At 30.3% G+C, this 21,305-nt stretch overlaps 6 protein-coding genes across 6 annotated transcripts; 4 read left to right on the forward strand and 2 right to left on the reverse strand.

Annotated features, from left to right (window-relative positions):
* The first annotated feature begins 24 nt into the window (after positions 1-24).
* Positions 25-668, forward strand: LOC132910261 (ankyrin repeat and SAM domain-containing protein 6-like). Its single transcript, XM_060965803.1, has 2 exons — positions 25-341; positions 429-668. The coding sequence occupies exons 1-2, from the start codon at positions 183-185 to the stop codon at positions 534-536; spliced, it is 267 nt and encodes an 88-aa protein (XP_060821786.1). The 5' UTR covers positions 25-182; the 3' UTR covers positions 537-668.
* Positions 669-3,145: 2,477 nt separating this feature from the next.
* On the forward strand, positions 3,146-3,789 carry LOC132910780 (ankyrin repeat and SAM domain-containing protein 6-like). Its single transcript, XM_060966751.1, has 2 exons — positions 3,146-3,462; positions 3,550-3,789. Exons 1-2 carry the CDS (start codon positions 3,304-3,306, stop codon positions 3,655-3,657), a joined length of 267 nt encoding a protein of 88 aa, XP_060822734.1. The 5' UTR covers positions 3,146-3,303; the 3' UTR covers positions 3,658-3,789.
* A 3,941-nt stretch (positions 3,790-7,730) lies between these two features.
* Positions 7,731-9,370, reverse strand: LOC132910560 (baculoviral IAP repeat-containing protein 7-A-like). Its single transcript, XM_060966332.1, has 4 exons — positions 9,166-9,370; positions 8,204-9,051; positions 8,037-8,121; positions 7,731-7,918 (listed from the first exon to the last, which is right to left on the reverse strand). Exons 1-4 carry the CDS (start codon positions 9,368-9,370, stop codon positions 7,731-7,733), a joined length of 1,326 nt encoding a protein of 441 aa, XP_060822315.1.
* Positions 9,371-11,532: 2,162 nt separating this feature from the next.
* On the forward strand, positions 11,533-12,176 carry LOC132910778 (ankyrin repeat and SAM domain-containing protein 6-like). Its single transcript, XM_060966749.1, has 2 exons — positions 11,533-11,849; positions 11,937-12,176. Exons 1-2 carry the CDS (start codon positions 11,691-11,693, stop codon positions 12,042-12,044), a joined length of 267 nt encoding a protein of 88 aa, XP_060822732.1. The 5' UTR covers positions 11,533-11,690; the 3' UTR covers positions 12,045-12,176.
* A 3,943-nt stretch (positions 12,177-16,119) lies between these two features.
* On the reverse strand, positions 16,120-17,759 carry LOC132910561 (baculoviral IAP repeat-containing protein 3-like). Its single transcript, XM_060966333.1, has 4 exons — positions 17,555-17,759; positions 16,593-17,440; positions 16,426-16,510; positions 16,120-16,307 (listed from the first exon to the last, which is right to left on the reverse strand). The coding sequence occupies exons 1-4, from the start codon at positions 17,757-17,759 to the stop codon at positions 16,120-16,122; spliced, it is 1,326 nt and encodes a 441-aa protein (XP_060822316.1).
* A 2,158-nt stretch (positions 17,760-19,917) lies between these two features.
* Positions 19,918-20,561, forward strand: LOC132911007 (ankyrin repeat and SAM domain-containing protein 6-like). The gene is made up of 2 exons (XM_060967279.1): positions 19,918-20,234; positions 20,322-20,561. Exons 1-2 carry the CDS (start codon positions 20,076-20,078, stop codon positions 20,427-20,429), a joined length of 267 nt encoding a protein of 88 aa, XP_060823262.1. The 5' UTR covers positions 19,918-20,075; the 3' UTR covers positions 20,430-20,561.
* Positions 20,562-21,305: the final 744 nt, after the last annotated feature.

Consider the following 21,305-nt stretch of genomic DNA (forward strand, 5'->3'; position numbering starts at 1 on the left):
GCAATTCGCAATTGATACATATACAAAATAACTAGGATATTCTAATTTAACTATATTGTTTGCAAAGATTACAGTCCATACGGCCACAAGATTTAAATATTCAACACAAAGAAGATCTTGATACTACTCTTGAATATGCGCTTGAATTTAGTCCATTGCGCCAACAAAATGTTCTGCCAAATATGAATGATGAAAATGTATTTGGAGAAAATACACCAACGCCACCACGTTACAGGCCACCTCCAAGAGGAATAATTTTAAATTCAGAAGAAGCAAAAATGTTTGTTTTACTAAAACATTACGGATTAGGTCAATACGTGCCTATATTTCTCCAACAAGAAGTAAATATGTTATCAAATTATGTGTTATATATATATAAGTATATGCATAAAATTTTATTATAAATTAATATTGTAAATTTATTTCAGGTTGACATTGATTTGTTTATGACTTTAACTAATGAAGATTTAATTGAAATTGGTATAAAAAATGAAGCTGACAGGAAAGCTATATTAGAAATGATAAATAGATCATAAAAAATCAGCGACGCAAAAAGAATTTATAACCTTTTATTAATTATATCTAATTATATACTATTATTTTATTTGTTATATACTAAAGCTGCTATAATGTATAAATTTAAAAATATAATATGTCATGTTATAGCATGTTAGTATTATTTCTTATACTAACTTAGTACCCTTAAGAACACGTATGATACATTTCTATGTTTCCTTCTAAAGATACATTTACATGCATTTACATACGAAATGACTGTAAAATTGTTGTATTCTCGATGTGTGATTATACTTTATTAATAAGTACACCTCTTTTTGCTCTTGGATCATGTGGAATTTAGACAACCACTCAATTCACTATTCTTCATTTGATCTAACTAATTTGTTTTTGCCATTGTCTCCGCAATGTTGTTTTGATCCTATTTAATAAATTATAGAATGATTATATGTAATTTTTACTTAATCATACAGAATTTAGAAACATAAATATGTGTATACTGGATAAAGATGAGCAGCTATCTTTATCAGATTTAGCTTTTGATAGTTTCTCCTTTAGTGTTAAATGCTTTTCTCTTTGATCTTTTTCTTGCGGTAGCAATATTTAAATAGAGACGATTATAAGCGAAGCATAAACAATGAAAGATAAAATTTTATAATTTACAATTCAAGTAATTACAATTTTTAGGTATATTTGTAAAGGTATATTATTATCTTAGTACCACTTTGATTTTCTTTTACATCCTTGTTGTTTAATTTTGTAATTGTACATTATGAATTTGTAGCACTATTCACGTCTTTTGTCAATCCATCTATATATCTATCAGAAAATTCTAATTGTGAGATAATATTACCCTTTTCCTTAAGATACTTACTTAATCCTCTGTCCTTTGGCGATGCATTACCTGATTTTATACTCAAAGGTTTCCGTATGTAATGGAGAATAGATTTTATTTGCGACTATTGAATAGAAATTATTAAATATTCTGTGTAACTCGCTGTATCAAATGGAGCATATCTTTGGATATCTGTAGCCATTTGTTTACCACAAACTCCCAGTAATTTCATAAGCATATCAGATAAAAAATGTGTAATTGTAGATTCTTTTTCTCTATTTGGAATAATTTTCGAATGGACTACTTGGTACACACGTTTCAGTATATCTAAAAACTTTAGATTTGCAATTGAAAAATTTAATTTCATAAAATAAAATTCCATTATAAAAAATGTGATATAATAGTTGGTGAAAGATAGTCTTCAAATCTGATATATGGAATTTTAAGTATTTCTGCATGAAATTGCAATATATATAATATATCGATATATAATATATATATATATATATATCTCAAAAATATATCCCCTTTGTCTCTTTTCGCAAATGCTCCTTACGTTTGGCAACAATATACCAATAGTTTGGCACTGAAATTGTTAATTGCGTTTGCACTAGATGATAGTAAAAACGAATATTAAAGCTATTGCTTAAAGCAATACACTTAGCATGAGAAGCAGTGAAATCTTGAAAAATATCGAAAGAAACGTTCTCGTTTGACAAATGCGAAAAAAAATGTCGAGGAAGTAGAATCATTAAAATTGACGATGCCTATGTTTTGTTGATGACAATCCTGAAATTCCTAAAATGAGTGACCATTCTCATTGTTGAATGTCTGTAGCAGGTGTTTATATTCGTGTTCAATGTAGCAGCGCATCTACGGTATCTGTTTATCCTCATTTCGCATGTTTTTCTGATTTTTCTTTATCTTTCTCTAGCATCTTGCATTTTATGCGTCTTAGGCAGCAAAGATCATGAGCTGGAAATCTAAACTGGCTTTTGGTGAGATAAATGTCATGTTGGTATCATAACTAGTTCCTATATCCAGATTTAGTGCAACTGCTAGCGATTCTCTTCTGTTTTTCCCCGTCCGTCAAGTTTCCTTTTATCTGCGTATCCGATGTGTCGTAAATGGCTTTGCAAGGTGGTGAAATACTCAGCATACAAAACTAATTAATCTGTATGAAACAATTAAATATGGAAACCAATGAAAATGAAAAGCAATGTAATAACAGCTTAAAACAGTATCTGCAGAAGGATAACATCCAAGCAAACAACTTGCTATTGAAAGAGTTGTATATGGAAAAATTCAAGGGTTTATTATAAATTGATATAAAAAGATTACTCTGAACAATCTACCCTATTCTATAAATTATTTCAAGAAATGCAAATATAACAGCTGTTTCTTCCATATTTATGTAAAAAGCTATTAGATGAGTTTTCAACTAACCTATACTCTATGATGCCATCATTTTGTTTAACAAAATTTCAGCTGATTAATGTTTTTGTAAATTAAAAATTAAAAAAATATACAAGTATTGCTTAGAAAATGTTTATTTTAGGATTTACTACCACAGTACATTTTTTCACGATATTGTACATTAATATAATCTTTTTGTCTTTTTGTGCAGTTGAGACTTCACGGAGGAATGCAGATCTCTTCTTAAAACACTTATTGGTAAAACCATTACCTTGGAAGTTGAAGTTTTCCACACAATAGAGAATATGGAAGCTAAGAACCAAGAAATAGAAGGTATTATTACCATCAATGCTAGCAATTCGCAATTGATACATATACAAAATAACTAGGATATTCTAATTTAACTATATTGTTTGCAAAGATTACAGTCCATACGGCCACAAGATTTAAATATTCAACACAAAGAAGATCTTGATACTACTCTTGAATATGCGCTTGAATTTAGTCCATTGCGCCAACAAAATGTTCTGCCAAATATGAATGATGAAAATGTATTTGGAGAAAATACACCAACGCCACCACGTTACAGGCCACCTCCAAGAGGAATAATTTTAAATTCAGAAGAAGCAAAAATGTTTGTTTTACTAAAACATTACGGATTAGGTCAATACGTGCCTATATTTCTCCAACAAGAAGTAAATATGTTATCAAATTATGTGTTATATATATATAAGTATATGCATAAAATTTTATTATAAATTAATATTGTAAATTTATTTCAGGTTGACATTGATTTGTTTATGACTTTAACTAATGAAGATTTAATTGAAATTGGTATAAAAAATGAAGCTGACAGGAAAGCTATATTAGAAATGATAAATAGATCATAAAAAATCAGCGACGCAAAAAGAATTTATAACCTTTTATTAATTATATCTAATTATATACTATTATTTTATTTGTTATATACTAAAGCTGCTATAATGTATAAATTTAAAAATATAATATGTCATGTTATAGCATGTTAGTATTATTTCTTATACTAACTTAGTACCCTTAAGAACACGTATGATACATTTCTATGTTTCCTTCTAAAGATACATTTACATGCATTTACATACGAAATGACTGTAAAATTGTTGTATTCTCGATGTGTGATTATACTTTATTAATAAGTACACCTCTTTTTGCTCTTGGATCATGTGGAATTTAGACAACCACTCAATTCACTATTCTTCATTTGATCTAACTAATTTGTTTTTGCCATTGTCTCCGCAATGTTGTTTTGATCCTATTTAATAAATTATAGAATGATTATATGTAATTTTTACTTAATCATACAGAATTTAGAAACATAAATATGTGTATACTGGATAAAGATGAGCAGCTATCTTTATCAGATTTAGCTTTTGATAGTTTCTCCTTTAGTGTTAAATGCTTTTCTCTTTGATCTTTTTCTTGCGGTAGCAATATTTAAATAGAGACGATTATAAGCGAAGCATAAACAATGAAAGATAAAATTTTATAATTTACAATTCAAGTAATTACAATTTTTAGGTATATTTGTAAAGGTATATTATTATCTTAGTACCACTTTGATTTTCTTTTACATCCTTGTTGTTTAATTTTGTAATTGTACATTATGAATTTGTAGCACTATTCACGTCTTTTGTCAATCCATCTATATATCTATCAGAAAATTCTAATTGTGAGATAATATTACCCTTTTCCTTAAGATACTTACTTAATCCTCTGTCCTTTGGCGATGCATTACCTGATTTTATACTCAAAGGTTTCCGTATGTAATGGAGAATAGATTTTATTTGCGACTATTGAATAGAAATTATTAAATATTCTGTGTAACTCGCTGTATCAAATGGAGCATATCTTTGGATATCTGTAGCCATTTGTTTACCACAAACTCCCAGTAATTTCATAAGCATATCAGATAAAAAATGTGTAATTGTAGATTCTTTTTCTCTATTTGGAATAATTTTTGAATGGACTACTTGGTACACACGTTTCAGTATATCTAAAAACTTTAGATTTGCAATTGAAAAATTTAATTTCATAAAATAAAATTCCATTATAAAAAATGTGATATAATAGTTGGTGAAAGATAGTCTTCAAATCTGATATATGGAATTTTAAGTATTTCTGCATGAAATTGCAAGTACATTTTCCTTTCTAAAAACTTTTTAATGTTAATATTTTTCACATTATTTTAATATTAGTTATACGAAGAACAAAATTAGATTTTTTATTAAGCCCTATTAGTGTATCTAATTTTAATGCTCTAGATCCTTCTATAAAGTTATAAAAATGTTTTCCTTGAACAAAATAATCATCAACTTTATTCCACAAAGTATCTATCTTAGTTTGTATCGTATACCTAAGACAACTTTTATAAACTTCTTTAGTAATTGATGTTAATCCTTGATACTGACAGAAATAAAAACCAGTTTATCATTGAAATCATATATTTAGAGTCAATAAAGATTTGTATCGTGAACATACGACTATTTTAAAATTTCTCAAAATTTTGCCCAATCTACCAGTTTCAGAAAATTGTTTATGCGTTATAACAAATATATATCTTTCTGTACCCATTACTGGTGAAGCAATAACTTCAGATATTAAATGAATAAGTAATCTAAAATTTTATTGTTAGTAAAATATAAATAAATATGGATGATGAACTTCAACAAAATCAATTTCGCAAATTGCACAATATAGGTTACTCATTTCCGGAAATAAAGCGTACAGAACCGATTGTTCTTTTTTTTTTTTTTTTTTTTATTAATTAAATTACAAGCATCCATTATATATAATTGCTTGCTATTCTTGATTATTTTATGTTCTCGTAGATCCAATTTATACTAACAATTTTTCAAAAACGTATTTTCGAACGAATAGCCAACATTTAAAGTTCTAAAAGTCGTAGTAGTATTTTAAATATGATTTCTATGAACAGGCTTTATTCTCAATTATCTTAAAATTAAACTTGTATGTGAGACATCTAAATTTTTCATATTTAAAATAAATTTAAAATCTTGTTAAGTAAAGAGACGGCTCTTTTTCTATTACCAACATATTATCTCATTTCGCGGTTACTGAGGAGTTTATATTATGTATATTGGTACGAATCGCTGAACCGCTTTGTTCAATAAAGTGCGCGAAAAATTGAATGTAACTACATATTAAGATGTAAGCGTAGCTTTTTTAATAGAGACTTGCTTGAAATTATCCCTTAGAAAACAAAACGCTTTTTAATAACCTTGCATGGCTGAACGAAAACCTTTTAATTTATTGTGATTTTTAACGACTAAACTTAATGTTTTTCAATAGCGTATTTCCTGCATTTTGAATTCTTATTCACCCCCTGCTACAATACTGGCATCGAATTTTTTAACCAATATATAGATGTATTTGGCATTTCAGTTATGTGAACGTGATTTCAAATTTCGATTCTAAATTGCATATTGATATCGCTAAATATAAGGCCATATTCGTATGTAACATAACGGTTCAGTAGCGTCCAATTATGTTGTATATACGTAACTTCAAACCATTTGAAGTAAACGGCGCGTAATTCAAGTTTCAATACTACGCATAGTGTATTCGGTAAGGAATGAGTTAATTACTATGTACTTACATAAATAGTTATCATAGACACCATGTAGTTCTCCCATAGAATGATAGAGGTGGATAGCGCGTTCTTACAGGTGAGTTGAAGATTATGTTGCAGGACAGAGATAGTGCTCTACGACATACGACCATGGTGCCGAGTGTCGAGGTATTGCACTCTCTCTTAGATTTTTTTTAAGAAACCAAAAATTATTGACCTTTTCTTGCAATTTTTCTAATTTGCTAATTTCGACGTGTAGAATGCGAAAATAGAAGTTTTAAGGCGAGGAATCTACTGGTTTAAAAGTTATGACTATCTAAAGCTGAGCATATTTTGGCTATTTTACTGCCATTTTTACACGTTAATTTGACGTCATATTGCTTCTATCCATCATTCAGTTGGCCCGTACAGATGTACTGAAATTTACGGGAAATTACATAGATTATACAAGTCCGCAAGTATTTACTAACATAACAGCTGGTCTCATGAGTGGCGAGGAGTAAAAAATGGCTCAAACCCAATTCAATCAAAGTTCAAAATCACATTATAAAATGACCGCCAGCTAAGTGTATTTATGTATTCACTGTCAACAGTTCCATTTACTGAACTATAAACTATTTACTGAATTACAAATAGAAATCGAAGTTGTAAAACACCTTGAAAATGCTCAGTTTTACAATCATAAACTTCTAACTAACAAGTTCCTTGCATTAAAACTTCGAGGTTTTGTTAATATAAAAAATACAATTGTCTTTTAATTGGCTTTATTTAACGAATAGAAAACAGGATAACTATGTATAATAAAACAAAATGTAAGTTACGATTTTTATGATTTGAAATATATATATATATATATATATATATGTATAATACAGTTTCATTTTACTAACTAAGAGGAATAAAAGAAAAAACAATTAGTTAGTTGCGGAAAAAGTTAACTTCATTCAGATAAGATAAGATACAGAATTCAACGTTTAATTAAGTAACACTTAAAATAAAAAAAATTAAAACATACAAAGAAGAAATGCATTTAATGAGTTTAATTAAGTAACACTTAAAATAAAAAAAATTAAAACATACAAAGTATTATAATTTTAGTACTATTTCTACAGTAATTAGTAAATAGAAGCATGATATTAAACTAATTAAATACATTTCTTTTTTATAAGTCTCTGATATATACACTTAATTCAATGGTAAATAGTATCACAGATTTTAATGTGTATACGTCATTTTTAAAAAATTGTAAAATATATTCGTATACGAGATATGAATATGCTAATATACATATGTACATAATTATATAAATATAAATGCATAGATGTGCATGTGTTATTAAAAAAATACACGAATTTGTGCTTCAATTTCTCTGCCGCAAATTAGGCATTGTCCAAAAGCTTGGGAGCAATACTGACATGTGACAAGGTGTCCGCAAGGTATAAATGTCATTATTGCTTCTCGTTCCTTGCAAACTGTACACCTTCGAGCATCTATCAATTTCTTCTTCTCTTCCTCCAGAGCAGCTAAAACAGTAAACAGAATATGGAAATGTAATATATAATAAAATTTATTGTACGTATACGTATTTCATACAAATTAAAGAATGTATGATCTATCTGTGTTTTGATTTTTATTACTTACCTTGTTTCTTAGGGAGAGTCATCTCGATAACTTCATTGTCACTAGTGGCTTTCTCATGGCTCTCAGCTATAGTTTGTACTGATGGCTGAAATAAATATAATGTACACAATTATAAATCGGAATTATTAATTATACATATGGTTGAGGCTGCAAGTTTGTCTACTTACCCCTTCGCAAGTATCGTATAACTCTTGGCCTGTTGCATCATTGACGTATTGCGTCCCTCGTACTGTTAATAGATAACTGCAACAGGGAGATAGCATTGCATGTTGAACCCAAGGTTCTTCTTCTGTTTTCCAATTTCCTATACCAACTCCACAGTGGTAACAGGTGGTAATATCTCTTACTCCGGTATAGTAAAAGCCGGCGTCGGCTAATGCTTCACCTGTCTGTTTCATATATGTAGGCCAATTTGCAAATGAATTTAATCTGGATTTGTAAGTACTATAATCCAAATTTTTTGGTTCCTTAACACTTGTTAGTCCCAAACGGCTCAATTCGTATGCCGACGGGTTTCGTGCATATCTTAAAAATCGATGGTCATTGAAATCAAATGAGTCTTTATATTGTAAACCATAAGGGCAAGATATGTTTCTATTTCTTCGTTTTCTCCGTAGATATTTATCAGGATCTTGGCCGATTGGTACGTTATTACAGTGTTCTCTACGAACAAATTTGCAGTCTGGAGAATGCATCTCATGAATTGTCATGGGAGTATGTCCCTCTGACCAGTGTCTTATTTCCAACTGACATTCAAAACAACGGACTATGTCCGCTTCTCCCGTATAATACAGCCCTGCAGCTGCAAAACTGGCAGGGTCAATGAAAGATACGGGACAGTTTTGAAAACTTGATCGTCTTGCTGCTTCAAAACGAAAATCGTCATAATTTTCTTGAATGCCGCGCAACGTGGATGGGAACGATGCAATTGGATAATCCAGCGGCATTTGTATCGGGAATGTTGGCGGCATTCCCGACGTCGATGGCATCGGTGATGTTAAATCAATCACCTCGACTGAAAATGCAAAGGATGTTAAATCAATAACAATTACATGAAATTGGATGTCGAAATGAATTATAAATTCATGTCGAATGTCGGGATGTCGAAACATTTTAACTAATTGTATACCTGTGCATGCGGCTAAATCGTCCTCCGATGTTGGCTCAATCGACAAAGTTGAATGAACCGATGAATTTGAATCAATCGTCAAGGTTGAATCAAGCGATGAGTTTAAATCATCGGACAATGTGCCAGGAGCAGGCACTGATTCTTCGTGTTCCGAAGATTCTGAATTTTCTTCCGCCAAATATCGCGATCTCATTACAGGCATCATTTTATATTGTTAAATTTAAACTGCAGTGTCGTACGAACGAACGACGCGCACTAGGCCACGGTTAGACGAATACTGAATATTCAACCTGTTACTAGACCATGGCTATTTTATTAATTATCCCTTCCACATTACTCCTTCATGGCAATATGGCACTGTGCCAAAGTTGTGGACCAATCAATGCCCCGTACTGTACTGTACTGCATTACCATTGGTTGAATAAGCCACGCCTACTGGGTACAGCGCGAGAATGTACTTCTTACTCACTTTCCGAAACGATGCCGTTTTTCAAAGAATTCTTGTTTGCTTTGTTTTTACTTGGCAATATTAACACTTTGTGTAAAATATCAGTAAAAACTGCTACGGAATTTCCATATCGTTATGTTTCATATTTCTCATTCTCGTCAACTTTTAATGGATACATTGTTTCCTCTTTCTGGTGTTCACGGTCCTATTTTAAGGATCGAAGGCAATACTTTAACTAATTGTACACCTGTGTATACGTGGTTACACAGTTTAGTAAAAGGATAATTACGGTCGAAACAGTATTGTCTCAAAGCTCAAGTAATTATTCCGTGTTTAATTTTAATAAATAACACTAGCGTATACACGGCCTCGGTATTAAACACCGCGGGTTATAATAAAATTATTTTTCCAAACAAGTACGCAATTTGTTTAATATGTGAAACATCTCATACAGGGTTTCTGCAGAAAAATTCAATCGTTTGTAACATTTTATATAATTATTTTGAAATAAAGTTCCCGCGCGATGCGAATAATAAGACGCTGTAGCATTGTGTTATGTTACATTTTATCTGTCATATCATATTATATCATATTATATATATATATATATATTATATATATATATAATATATCGATCTCAAAAATATATCCCCTTTGTCTCTTTTCGCAAATGCTCCTTACGTTTGGCAACAATATACCAATAGTTTGGCACTGAAATTGTTAATTGCGTTTGCACTAGATGATAGTAAAAACGAATATTGAAGCTATTGCTTAAAGCAATACACTTAGCATGAGAAGCAGTGAAATCTTGAAAAATATCGAAAGAAACGTTCTCGTTTGACAAATGCGAAAAAAAATGTCGAGGAAGTAGAATCATTAAAATTGACGATGCCTATGTTTTGTTGATGACAATCCTGAAATTCCTAAAATGAGTGACCATTCTCATTGTTGAATGTCTGTAGCAGGTGTTTATATTCGTGTTCAATGTAGCAGCGCATCTACGGTATCTGTTTATCCTCATTTCGCATGTTTTTCTGATTTTTCTTTATCTTTCTCTAGCATCTTGCATTTTATGCGTCTTAGGCAGCAAAGATCATGAGCTGGAAATCTAAACTGGCTTTTGGTGAGATAAATGTCATGTTGGTATCATAACTAGTTCCTATATCCAGATTTAGTGCAACTGCTAGCGATTCTCTTCTGTTTTTCCCCGTCCGTCAAGTTTCCTTTTATCTGCGTATCCGATGTGTCGTAAATGGCTTTGCAAGGTGGTGAAATACTCAGCATACAAAACTAATTAATCTGTATGAAACAATTAAATATGGAAACCAATGAAAATGAAAAGCAATGTAATAACAGCTTAAAACAGTATCTGCAGAAGGATAACATCCAAGCAAACAACTTGCTATTGAAAGAGTTGTATATGGAAAAATTCAAGGGTTTATTATAAATTGATATAAAAAGATTACTCTGAACAATCTACCCTATTCTATAAATTATTTCAAGAAATGCAAATATAACAGCTGTTTCTTCCATATTTATGTAAAAAGCTATTAGATGAGTTTTCAACTAACCTATACTCTATGATGCCATCATTTTGTTTAACAAAATTTCAGCTGATTAATGTTTTTGTAAATTAAAAATTAAAAAAATATACAAGTATTGCTTAGAAAATGTTTATTTTAGGATTTACTACCACAGTACATTTTTTCACGATATTGTACATTAATATAATCTTTTTGTCTTTTTGTGCAGTTGAGACTTCACGGAGGAATGCAGATCTCTTCTTAAAACACTTATTGGTAAAACCATTACCTTGGAAGTTGAAGTTTTCCACACAATAGAGAATATGGAAGCTAAGAACCAAGAAATAGAAGGTATTATTACCATCAATGCTAGCAATTCGCAATTGATACATATACAAAATAACTAGGATATTCTAATTTAACTATATTGTTTGCAAAGATTACAGTCCATACGGCCACAAGATTTAAATATTCAACACAAAGAAGATCTTGATACTACTCTTGAATATGCGCTTGAATTTAGTCCATTGCGCCAACAAAATGTTCTGCCAAATATGAATGATGAAAATGTATTTGGAGAAAATACACCAACGCCACCACGTTACAGGCCACCTCCAAGAGGAATAATTTTAAATTCAGAAGAAGCAAAAATGTTTGTTTTACTAAAACATTACGGATTAGGTCAATACGTGCCTATATTTCTCCAACAAGAAGTAAATATGTTATCAAATTATGTGTTATATATATATAAGTATATGCATAAAATTTTATTATAAATTAATATTGTAAATTTATTTCAGGTTGACATTGATTTGTTTATGACTTTAACTAATGAAGATTTAATTGAAATTGGTATAAAAAATGAAGCTGACAGGAAAGCTATATTAGAAATGATAAATAGATCATAAAAAATCAGCGACGCAAAAAGAATTTATAACCTTTTATTAATTATATCTAATTATATACTATTATTTTATTTGTTATATACTAAAGCTGCTATAATGTATAAATTTAAAAATATAATATGTCATGTTATAGCATGTTAGTATTATTTCTTATACTAACTTAGTACCCTTAAGAACACGTATGATACATTTCTATTTTTCCTTCTAAAGATACATTTACATGCATTTACATACGAAATGACTGTAAAATTGTTGTATTCTCGATGTGTGATTATACTTTATTAATAAGTACACCTCTTTTTGCTCTTGGATCATGTGGAATTTAGACAACCACTCAATTCACTATTCTTCATTTGATCTAACTAATTTGTTTTTGCCATTGTCTCCGCAATGTTGTTTTGATCCTATTTAATAAATTATAGAATGATTATATGTAATTTTTACTTAATCATACAGAATTTAGAAACATAAATATGTGTATACTGGATAAAGATGAGCAGCTATCTTTATCAGATTTAGCTTTTGATAGTTTCTCCTTTAGTGTTAAATGCTTTTCTCTTTGATCTTTTTCTTGCGGTAGCAATATTTAAATAGAGACGATTATAAGCGAAGCATAAACAATGAAAGATAAAATTTTATAATTTACAATTCAAGTAATTACAATTTTTAGGTATATTTGTAAAGGTATATTATTATCTTAGTACCACTTTGATTTTCTTTTACATCCTTGTTGTTTAATTTTGTAATTGTACATTATGAATTTGTAGCACTATTCACGTCTTTTGTCAATCCATCTATATATCTATCAGAAAATTCTAATTGTGAGATAATATTACCCTTTTCCTTAAGATACTTACTTAATCCTCTGTCCTTTGGCGATGCATTACCTGATTTTATACTCAAAGGTTTCCGTATGTAATGGAGAATAGATTTTATTTGCGACTATTGAATAGAAATTATTAAATATTCTGTGTAACTCGCTGTATCAAATGGAGCATATCTTTGGATATCTGTAGCCATTTGTTTACCACAAACTCCCAGTAATTTCATAAGCATATCAGATAAAAAATGTGTAATTGTAGATTCTTTTTCTCTATTTGGAATAATTTTCGAATGGACTACTTGGTACACACGTTTCAGTATATCTAAAAACTTTAGATTTGCAATTGAAAAATTTAATTTCATAAAATAAAATTCCATTATAAAAAATGTGATATAATAGTTGGTGAAAGATAGTCTTCAAATCTGATATATGGAATTTTAAGTATTTCTGCATGAAATTGCAAGTACATTTTCCTTTCTAAAAACTTTTTAATGTTAATATTTTTCACATTATTTTAATATTAGTTATACGAAGAACAAAATTAGATTTTTTATTAAGCCCTATTAGTGTATCTAATTTTAATGCTCTAGATCCTTCTATAAAGTTATAAAAATGTTTTCCTTGAACAAAATAATCATCAACTTTATTCCACAAAGTATCTATCTTAGTTTGTATCGTATACCTAAGACAACTTTTATAAACTTCTTTAGTAATTGATGTTAATCCTTGATACTGACAGAAATAAAAACCAGTTTATCATTGAAATCATATATTTAGAGTCAATAAAGATTTGTATCGTGAACATACGACTATTTTAAAATTTCTCAAAATTTTGCCCAATCTACCAGTTTCAGAAAATTGTTTATGCGTTATAACAAATATATATCTTTCTGTACCCATTACTGGTGAAGCAATAACTTCAGATATTAAATGAATAAGTAATCTAAAATTTTATTGTTAGTAAAATATAAATAAATATGGATGATGAACTTCAACAAAATCAATTTCGCAAATTGCACAATATAGGTTACTCATTTCCGGAAATAAAGCGTACAGAACCGATTGTTCTTTTTTTTTTTTTTTTTTTTATTAATTAAATTACAAGCATCCATTATATATAATTGCTTGCTATTCTTGATTATTTTATGTTCTCGTAGATCCAATTTATACTAACAATTTTTCAAAAACGTATTTTCGAACGAATAGCCAACATTTAAAGTTCTAAAAGTCGTAGTAGTATTTTAAATATGATTTCTATGAACAGGCTTTATTCTCAATTATCTTAAAATTAAACTTGTATGTGAGACATCTAAATTTTTCATATTTAAAATAAATTTAAAATCTTGTTAAGTAAAGAGACGGCTCTTTTTCTATTACCAACATATTATCTCATTTCGCGGTTACTGAGGAGTTTATATTATGTATATTGGTACGAATCGCTGAACCGCTTTGTTCAATAAAGTGCGCGAAAAATTGAATGTAACTACATATTAAGATGTAAGCGTAGCTTTTTTAATAGAGACTTGCTTGAAATTATCCCTTAGAAAACAAAACGCTTTTTAATAACCTTGCATGGCTGAACGAAAACCTTTTAATTTATTGTGATTTTTAACGACTAAACTTAATGTTTTTCAATAGCGTATTTCCTGCATTTTGAATTCTTATTCACCCCCTGCTACAATACTGGCATCGAATTTTTTAACCAATATATAGATGTATTTGGCATTTCAGTTATGTGAACGTGATTTCAAATTTCGATTCTAAATTGCATATTGATATCGCTAAATATAAGGCCATATTCGTATGTAACATAACGGTTCAGTAGCGTCCAATTATGTTGTATATACGTAACTTCAAACCATTTGAAGTAAACGGCGCGTAATTCAAGTTTCAATACTACGCATAGTGTATTCGGTAAGGAATGAGTTAATTACTATGTACTTACATAAATAGTTATCATAGACACCATGTAGTTCTCCCATAGAATGATAGAGGTGGATAGCGCGTTCTTACAGGTGAGTTGAAGATTATGTTGCAGGACAGAGATAGTGCTCTACGACATACGACCATGGTGCCGAGTGTCGAGGTATTGCACTCTCTCTTAGATTTTTTTTAAGAAACCAAAAATTATTGACCTTTTCTTGCAATTTTTCTAATTTGCTAATTTCGACGTGTAGAATGCGAAAATAGAAGTTTTAAGGCGAGGAATCTACTGGTTTAAAAGTTATGACTATCTAAAGCTGAGCATATTTTGGCTATTTTACTGCCATTTTTACACGTTAATTTGACGTCATATTGCTTCTATCCATCATTCAGTTGGCCCGTACAGATGTACTGAAATTTACGGGAAATTACATAGATTATACAAGTCCGCAAGTATTTACTAACATAACAGCTGGTCTCATGAGTGGCGAGGAGTAAAAAATGGCTCAAACCCAATTCAATCAAAGTTCAAAATCACATTATAAAATGACCGCCAGCTAAGTGTATTTATGTATTCACTGTCAACAGTTCCATTTACTGAACTATAAACTATTTACTGAATTACAAATAGAAATCGAAGTTGTAAAACACCTTGAAAATGCTCAGTTTTACAATCATAAACTTCTAACTAACAAGTTCCTTGCATTAAAACTTCGAGGTTTTGTTAATATAAAAAATACAATTGTCTTTTAATTGGCTTTATTTAACGAATAGAAAACAGGATAACTATGTATAATAAAACAAAATGTAAGTTACGATTTTTATGATTTGAAATATATATATATATATATATATATATATGTATAATACAGTTTCATTTTACTAACTAAGAGGAATAAAAGAAAAAACAATTAGTTAGTTGCGGAAAAAGTTAACTTCATTCAGATAAGATAAGATACAGAATTCAACGTTTAATTAAGTAACACTTAAAATAAAAAAAATTAAAACATACAAAGAAGAAATGCATTTAATGAGTTTAATTAAGTAACACTTAAAATAAAAAAAATTAAAACATACAAAGTATTATAATTTTAGTACTATTTCTACAGTAATTAGTAAATAGAAGCATGATATTAAACTAATTAAATACATTTCTTTTTTATAAGTCTCTGATATATACACTTAATTCAATGGTAAATAGTATCACAGATTTTAATGTGTATACGTCATTTTTAAAAAATTGTAAAATATATTCGTATACGAGATATGAATATGCTAATATACATATGTACATAATTATATAAATATAAATGCATAGATGTGCATGTGTTATTAAAAAAATACACGAATTTGTGCTTCAATTTCTCTGCCGCAAATTAGGCATTGTCCAAAAGCTTGGGAGCAATACTGACATGTGACAAGGTGTCCGCAAGGTATAAATGTCATTATTGCTTCTCGTTCCTTGCAAACTGTACACCTTCGAGCATCTATCAATTTCTTCTTCTCTTCCTCCAGAGCAGCTAAAACAGTAAACAGAATATGGAAATGTAATATATAATAAAATTTATTGTACGTATACGTATTTCATACAAATTAAAGAATGTATGATCTATCTGTGTTTTGATTTTTATTACTTACCTTGTTTCTTAGGGAGAGTCATCTCGATAACTTCATTGTCACTAGTGGCTTTCTCATGGCTCTCAGCTGTAGTTTGTACTGATGGCTGAAATAAATATAATGTACACAATTATAAATCGGAATTATTAATTATACATATGGTTGAGGCTGCAAGTTTGTCTACTTACCCCTTCGCAAGTATCGTATAACTCTTGGCCTGTTGCATCATTGACGTATTGCGTCCCTCGTACTGTTAATAGATAACTGCAACAGGGAGATAGCATTGCATGTTGAACCCAAGGTTCTTCTTCTGTTTTCCAATTTCCTATACCAACTCCACAGTGGTAACAGGTGGTAATATCTCTTACTCCGGTATAGTAAAAGCCGGCGTCGGCTAATGCTTCACCTGTCTGTTTCATATATGTAGGCCAATTTGCAAATGAATTTAATCTGGATTTGTAAGTACTATAATCCAAATTTTTTGGTTCCTTAACACTTGTTAGTCCCAAACGGCTCAATTCGTATGCCGACGGGTTTCGTGCATATCTTAAAAATCGATGGTCATTGAAATCAAATGAGTCTTTATATTGTAAACCATAAGGGCAAGATATGTTTCTATTTCTTCGTTTTCTCCGTAGATATTTATCAGGATCTTGGCCGATTGGTACGTTATTACAGTGTTCTCTACGAACAAATTTGCAGTCTGGAGAATGCATCTCATGAATTGTCATGGGAGTATGTCCCTCTGACCAGTGTCTTATTTCCAACTGACATTCAAAACAACGGACTATGTCCGCTTCTCCCGTATAATACAGCCCTGCAGCTGCAAAACTGGCAGGGTCAATGAAAGATACGGGACAGTTTTGAAAACTTGATCGTCTTGCTGCTTCAAAACGAAAATCGTCATAATTTTCTTGAATGCCGCGCAACGTGGATGGGAACGATGCAATTGGATAATCCAGCGGCATTTGTATCGGGAATGTTGGCGGCATTCCCGACGTCGATGGCATCGGTGATGTTAAATCAATCACCTCGACTGAAAATGCAAAGGATGTTAAATCAATAACAATTACATGAAATTGGATGTCGAAATGAATTATAAATTCATGTCGAATGTCGGGATGTCGAAACATTTTAACTAATTGTATACCTGTGCATGCGGCTAAATCGTCCTCCGATGTTGGCTCAATCGACAAAGTTGAATGAACCGATGAATTTGAATCAATCGTCAAGGTTGAATCAAGCGATGAGTTTAAATCATCGGACAATGTGCCAGGAGCAGGCACTGATTCTTCGTGTTCCGAAGATTCTGAATTTTCTTCCGCCAAATATCGCGATCTCATTACAGGCATCATTTTATATTGTTAAATTTAAACTGCAGTGTCGTACGAACGAACGACGCGCACTAGGCCACGGTTAGACGAATACTGAATATTCAACCTGTTACTAGACCATGGCTATTTTATTAATTATCCCTTCCACATTACTCCTTCATGGCAATATGGCACTGTGCCAAAGTTGTGGACCAATCAATGCCCCGTACTGTACTGTACTGCATTACCATTGGTTGAATAAGCCACGCCTACTGGGTACAGCGCGAGAATGTACTTCTTACTCACTTTCCGAAACGATGCCGTTTTTCAAAGAATTCTTGTTTGCTTTGTTTTTACTTGGCAATATTAACACTTTGTGTAAAATATCAGTAAAAACTGCTACGGAATTTCCATATCGTTATGTTTCATATTTCTCATTCTCGTCAACTTTTAATGGATACATTGTTTCCTCTTTCTGGTGTTCACGGTCCTATTTTAAGGATCGAAGGCAATACTTTAACTAATTGTACACCTGTGTATACGTGGTTACACAGTTTAGTAAAAGGATAATTACGGTCGAAACAGTATTGTCTCAAAGCTCAAGTAATTATTCCGTGTTTAATTTTAATAAATAACACTAGCGTATACACGGCCTCGGTATTAAACACCGCGGGTTATAATAAAATTATTTTTCCAAACAAGTACGCAATTTGTTTAATATGTGAAACATCTCATACAGGGTTTCTGCAGAAAAATTCAATCGTTTGTAACATTTTATATAATTATTTTGAAATAAAGTTCCCGCGCGATGCGAATAATAAGACGCTGTAGCATTGTGTTATGTTACATTTTATCTGTCATATCATATTATATCATATTATATATATATATATATTATATATATATAATATATCGATCTCAAAAATATATCCCCTTTGTCTCTTTTCGCAAATGCTCCTTACGTTTGGCAACAATATACCAATAGTTTGGCACTGAAATTGTTAATTGCGTTTGCACTAGATGATAGTAAAAACGAATATTGAAGCTATTGCTTAAAGCAATACACTTAGCATGAGAAGCAGTGAAATCTTGAAAAATATCGAAAGAAACGTTCTCGTTTGACAAATGCGAAAAAAAATGTCGAGGAAGTAGAATCATTAAAATTGACGATGCCTATGTTTTGTTGATGACAATCCTGAAATTCCTAAAATGAGTGACCATTCTCATTGTTGAATGTCTGTAGCAGGTGTTTATATTCGTGTTCAATGTAGCAGCGCATCTACGGTATCTGTTTATCCTCATTTCGCATGTTTTTCTGATTTTTCTTTATCTTTCTCTAGCATCTTGCATTTTATGCGTCTTAGGCAGCAAAGATCATGAGCTGGAAATCTAAACTGGCTTTTGGTGAGATAAATGTCATGTTGGTATCATAACTAGTTCCTATATCCAGATTTAGTGCAACTGCTAGCGATTCTCTTCTGTTTTTCCCCGTCCGTCAAGTTTCCTTTTATCTGCGTATCCGATGTGTCGTAAATGGCTTTGCAAGGTGGTGAAATACTCAGCATACAAAACTAATTAATCTGTATGAAACAATTAAATATGGAAACCAATGAAAATGAAAAGCAATGTAATAACAGCTTAAAACAGTATCTGCAGAAGGATAACATCCAAGCAAACAACTTGCTATTGAAAGAGTTGTATATGGAAAAATTCAAGGGTTTATTATAAATTGATATAAAAAGATTACTCTGAACAATCTACCCTATTCTATAAATTATTTCAAGAAATGCAAATATAACAGCTGTTTCTTCCATATTTATGTAAAAAGCTATTAGATGAGTTTTCAACTAACCTATACTCTATGATGCCATCATTTTGTTTAACAAAATTTCAGCTGATTAATGTTTTTGTAAATTAAAAATTAAAAAAATATACAAGTATTGCTTAGAAAATGTTTATTTTAGGATTTACTACCACAGTACATTTTTTCACGATATTGTACATTAATATAATCTTTTTGTCTTTTTGTGCAGTTGAGACTTCACGGAGGAATGCAGATCTCTTCTTAAAACACTTATTGGTAAAACCATTACCTTGGAAGTTGAAGTTTTCCACACAATAGAGAATATGGAAGCTAAGAACCAAGAAATAGAAGGTATTATTACCATCAATGCTAGCAATTCGCAATTGATACATATACAAAATAACTAGGATATTCTAATTTAACTATATTGTTTGCAAAGATTACAGTCCATACGGCCACAAGATTTAAATATTCAACACAAAGAAGATCTTGATACTACTCTTGAATATGCGCTTGAATTTAGTCCATTGCGCCAACAAAATGTTCTGCCAAATATGAATGATGAAAATGTATTTGGAGAAAATACACCAACGCCACCACGTTACAGGCCACCTCCAAGAGGAATAATTTTAAATTCAGAAGAAGCAAAAATGTTTGTTTTACTAAAACATTACGGATTAGGTCAATACGTGCCTATATTTCTCCAACAAGAAGTAAATATGTTATCAAATTATGTGTTATATATATATAAGTATATGCATAAAATTTTATTATAAATTAATATTGTAAATTTATTTCAGGTTGACATTGATTTGTTTATGACTTTAACTAATGAAGATTTAATTGAAATTGGTATAAAAAATGAAGCTGACAGGAAAGCTATATTAGAAATGATAAATAGATCATAAAAAATCAGCGACGCAAAAAGAATTTATAACCTTTTATTAATTATATCTAATTATATACTATTATTTTATTTGTTATATACTAAAGCTGCTATAATGTATAAATTTAAAAATATAATATGTCATGTTATAGCATGTTAGTATTATTTCTTATACTAACTTAGTACCCTTAAGAACACGTATGATACATTTCTATTTTTCCTTCTAAAGATACATTTACATGCATTTACATACGAAATGACTGTAAAATTGTTGTATTCTCGATGTGTGATTATACTTTATTAATAAGTACACCTCTTTTTGCTCTTGGATCATGTGGAATTTAGACAACCACTCAATTCACTATTCTTCATTTGATCTAACTAATTTGTTTTTGCCATTGTCTCCGCAATGTTGTTTTGATCCTATTTAATAAATTATAGAATGATTATATGTAATTTTTACTTAATCATACAGAATTTAGAAACATAAATATGTGTATACTGGATAAAGATGAGCAGCTATCTTTATCAGATTTAGCTTTTGATAGTTTCTCCTTTAGTGTTAAATGCTTTTCTCTTTGATCTTTTTCTTGCGGTAGCAATATTTAAATAGAGACGATTATAAGCGAAGCATAAACAATGAAAGATAAAATTTTATAATTTACAATTCAAGTAATTACAATTTTTAGGTATATTTGTAAAGGTATATTATTATCTTAGTACCACTTTGATTTTCTTTTACATCCTTGTTGTTTAATTTTGTAATTGTACATTATGAATTTGTAGCACTATTCACGTCTTTTGTCAATCCATCTATATATCTATCAGAAAATTCTAATTGTGAGATAATATTACCCTTTTCCTTAAGATACTTACTTAATCCTCTGTCCTTTGGCGA

This window comes from Bombus pascuorum, chromosome 9, assembly GCF_905332965.1.
Source record: "Bombus pascuorum chromosome 9, iyBomPasc1.1, whole genome shotgun sequence".
NCBI lineage: Eukaryota > Metazoa > Arthropoda > Insecta > Hymenoptera > Apidae > Bombus > Bombus pascuorum.

Bases quoted from the DNA above. Each gene is read 5' to 3' on its own strand.
- LOC132911007 (XM_060967279.1), top strand. From the start codon at position 20,076: ATGAATGATGAAAATGTATTTGGAGAAAATACACCAACGCCACCACGT. The intron at 20,235-20,321 runs GTAAATATGTTA...AATTTATTTCAG, and splicing joins CTATATTTCTCCAACAAGAA to GTTGACATTGATTTGTTTAT.
- LOC132910780 (XM_060966751.1), top strand. From the start codon at position 3,304: ATGAATGATGAAAATGTATTTGGAGAAAATACACCAACGCCACCACGT. The intron at 3,463-3,549 runs GTAAATATGTTA...AATTTATTTCAG, and splicing joins CTATATTTCTCCAACAAGAA to GTTGACATTGATTTGTTTAT.
- LOC132910261 (XM_060965803.1), top strand. From the start codon at position 183: ATGAATGATGAAAATGTATTTGGAGAAAATACACCAACGCCACCACGT. The intron at 342-428 runs GTAAATATGTTA...AATTTATTTCAG, and splicing joins CTATATTTCTCCAACAAGAA to GTTGACATTGATTTGTTTAT.
- LOC132910560 (XM_060966332.1), bottom strand. From the start codon at position 9,370: ATGATGCCTGTAATGAGATCGCGATATTTGGCGGAAGAAAATTCAGAA. The intron at 9,052-9,165 runs GTATACAATTAG...TTGCATTTTCAG, and splicing joins CGATTTAGCCGCATGCACAG to TCGAGGTGATTGATTTAACA. The intron at 7,919-8,036 runs GTAAGTAATAAA...TTACTGTTTTAG, and splicing joins GACTCTCCCTAAGAAACAAG to CTGCTCTGGAGGAAGAGAAG.
- LOC132910561 (XM_060966333.1), bottom strand. From the start codon at position 17,759: ATGATGCCTGTAATGAGATCGCGATATTTGGCGGAAGAAAATTCAGAA. The intron at 17,441-17,554 runs GTATACAATTAG...TTGCATTTTCAG, and splicing joins CGATTTAGCCGCATGCACAG to TCGAGGTGATTGATTTAACA. The intron at 16,511-16,592 runs GTAAGTAGACAA...TATTTATTTCAG, and splicing joins TATACGATACTTGCGAAGGG to CCATCAGTACAAACTACAGC.
- LOC132910778 (XM_060966749.1), top strand. From the start codon at position 11,691: ATGAATGATGAAAATGTATTTGGAGAAAATACACCAACGCCACCACGT. The intron at 11,850-11,936 runs GTAAATATGTTA...AATTTATTTCAG, and splicing joins CTATATTTCTCCAACAAGAA to GTTGACATTGATTTGTTTAT.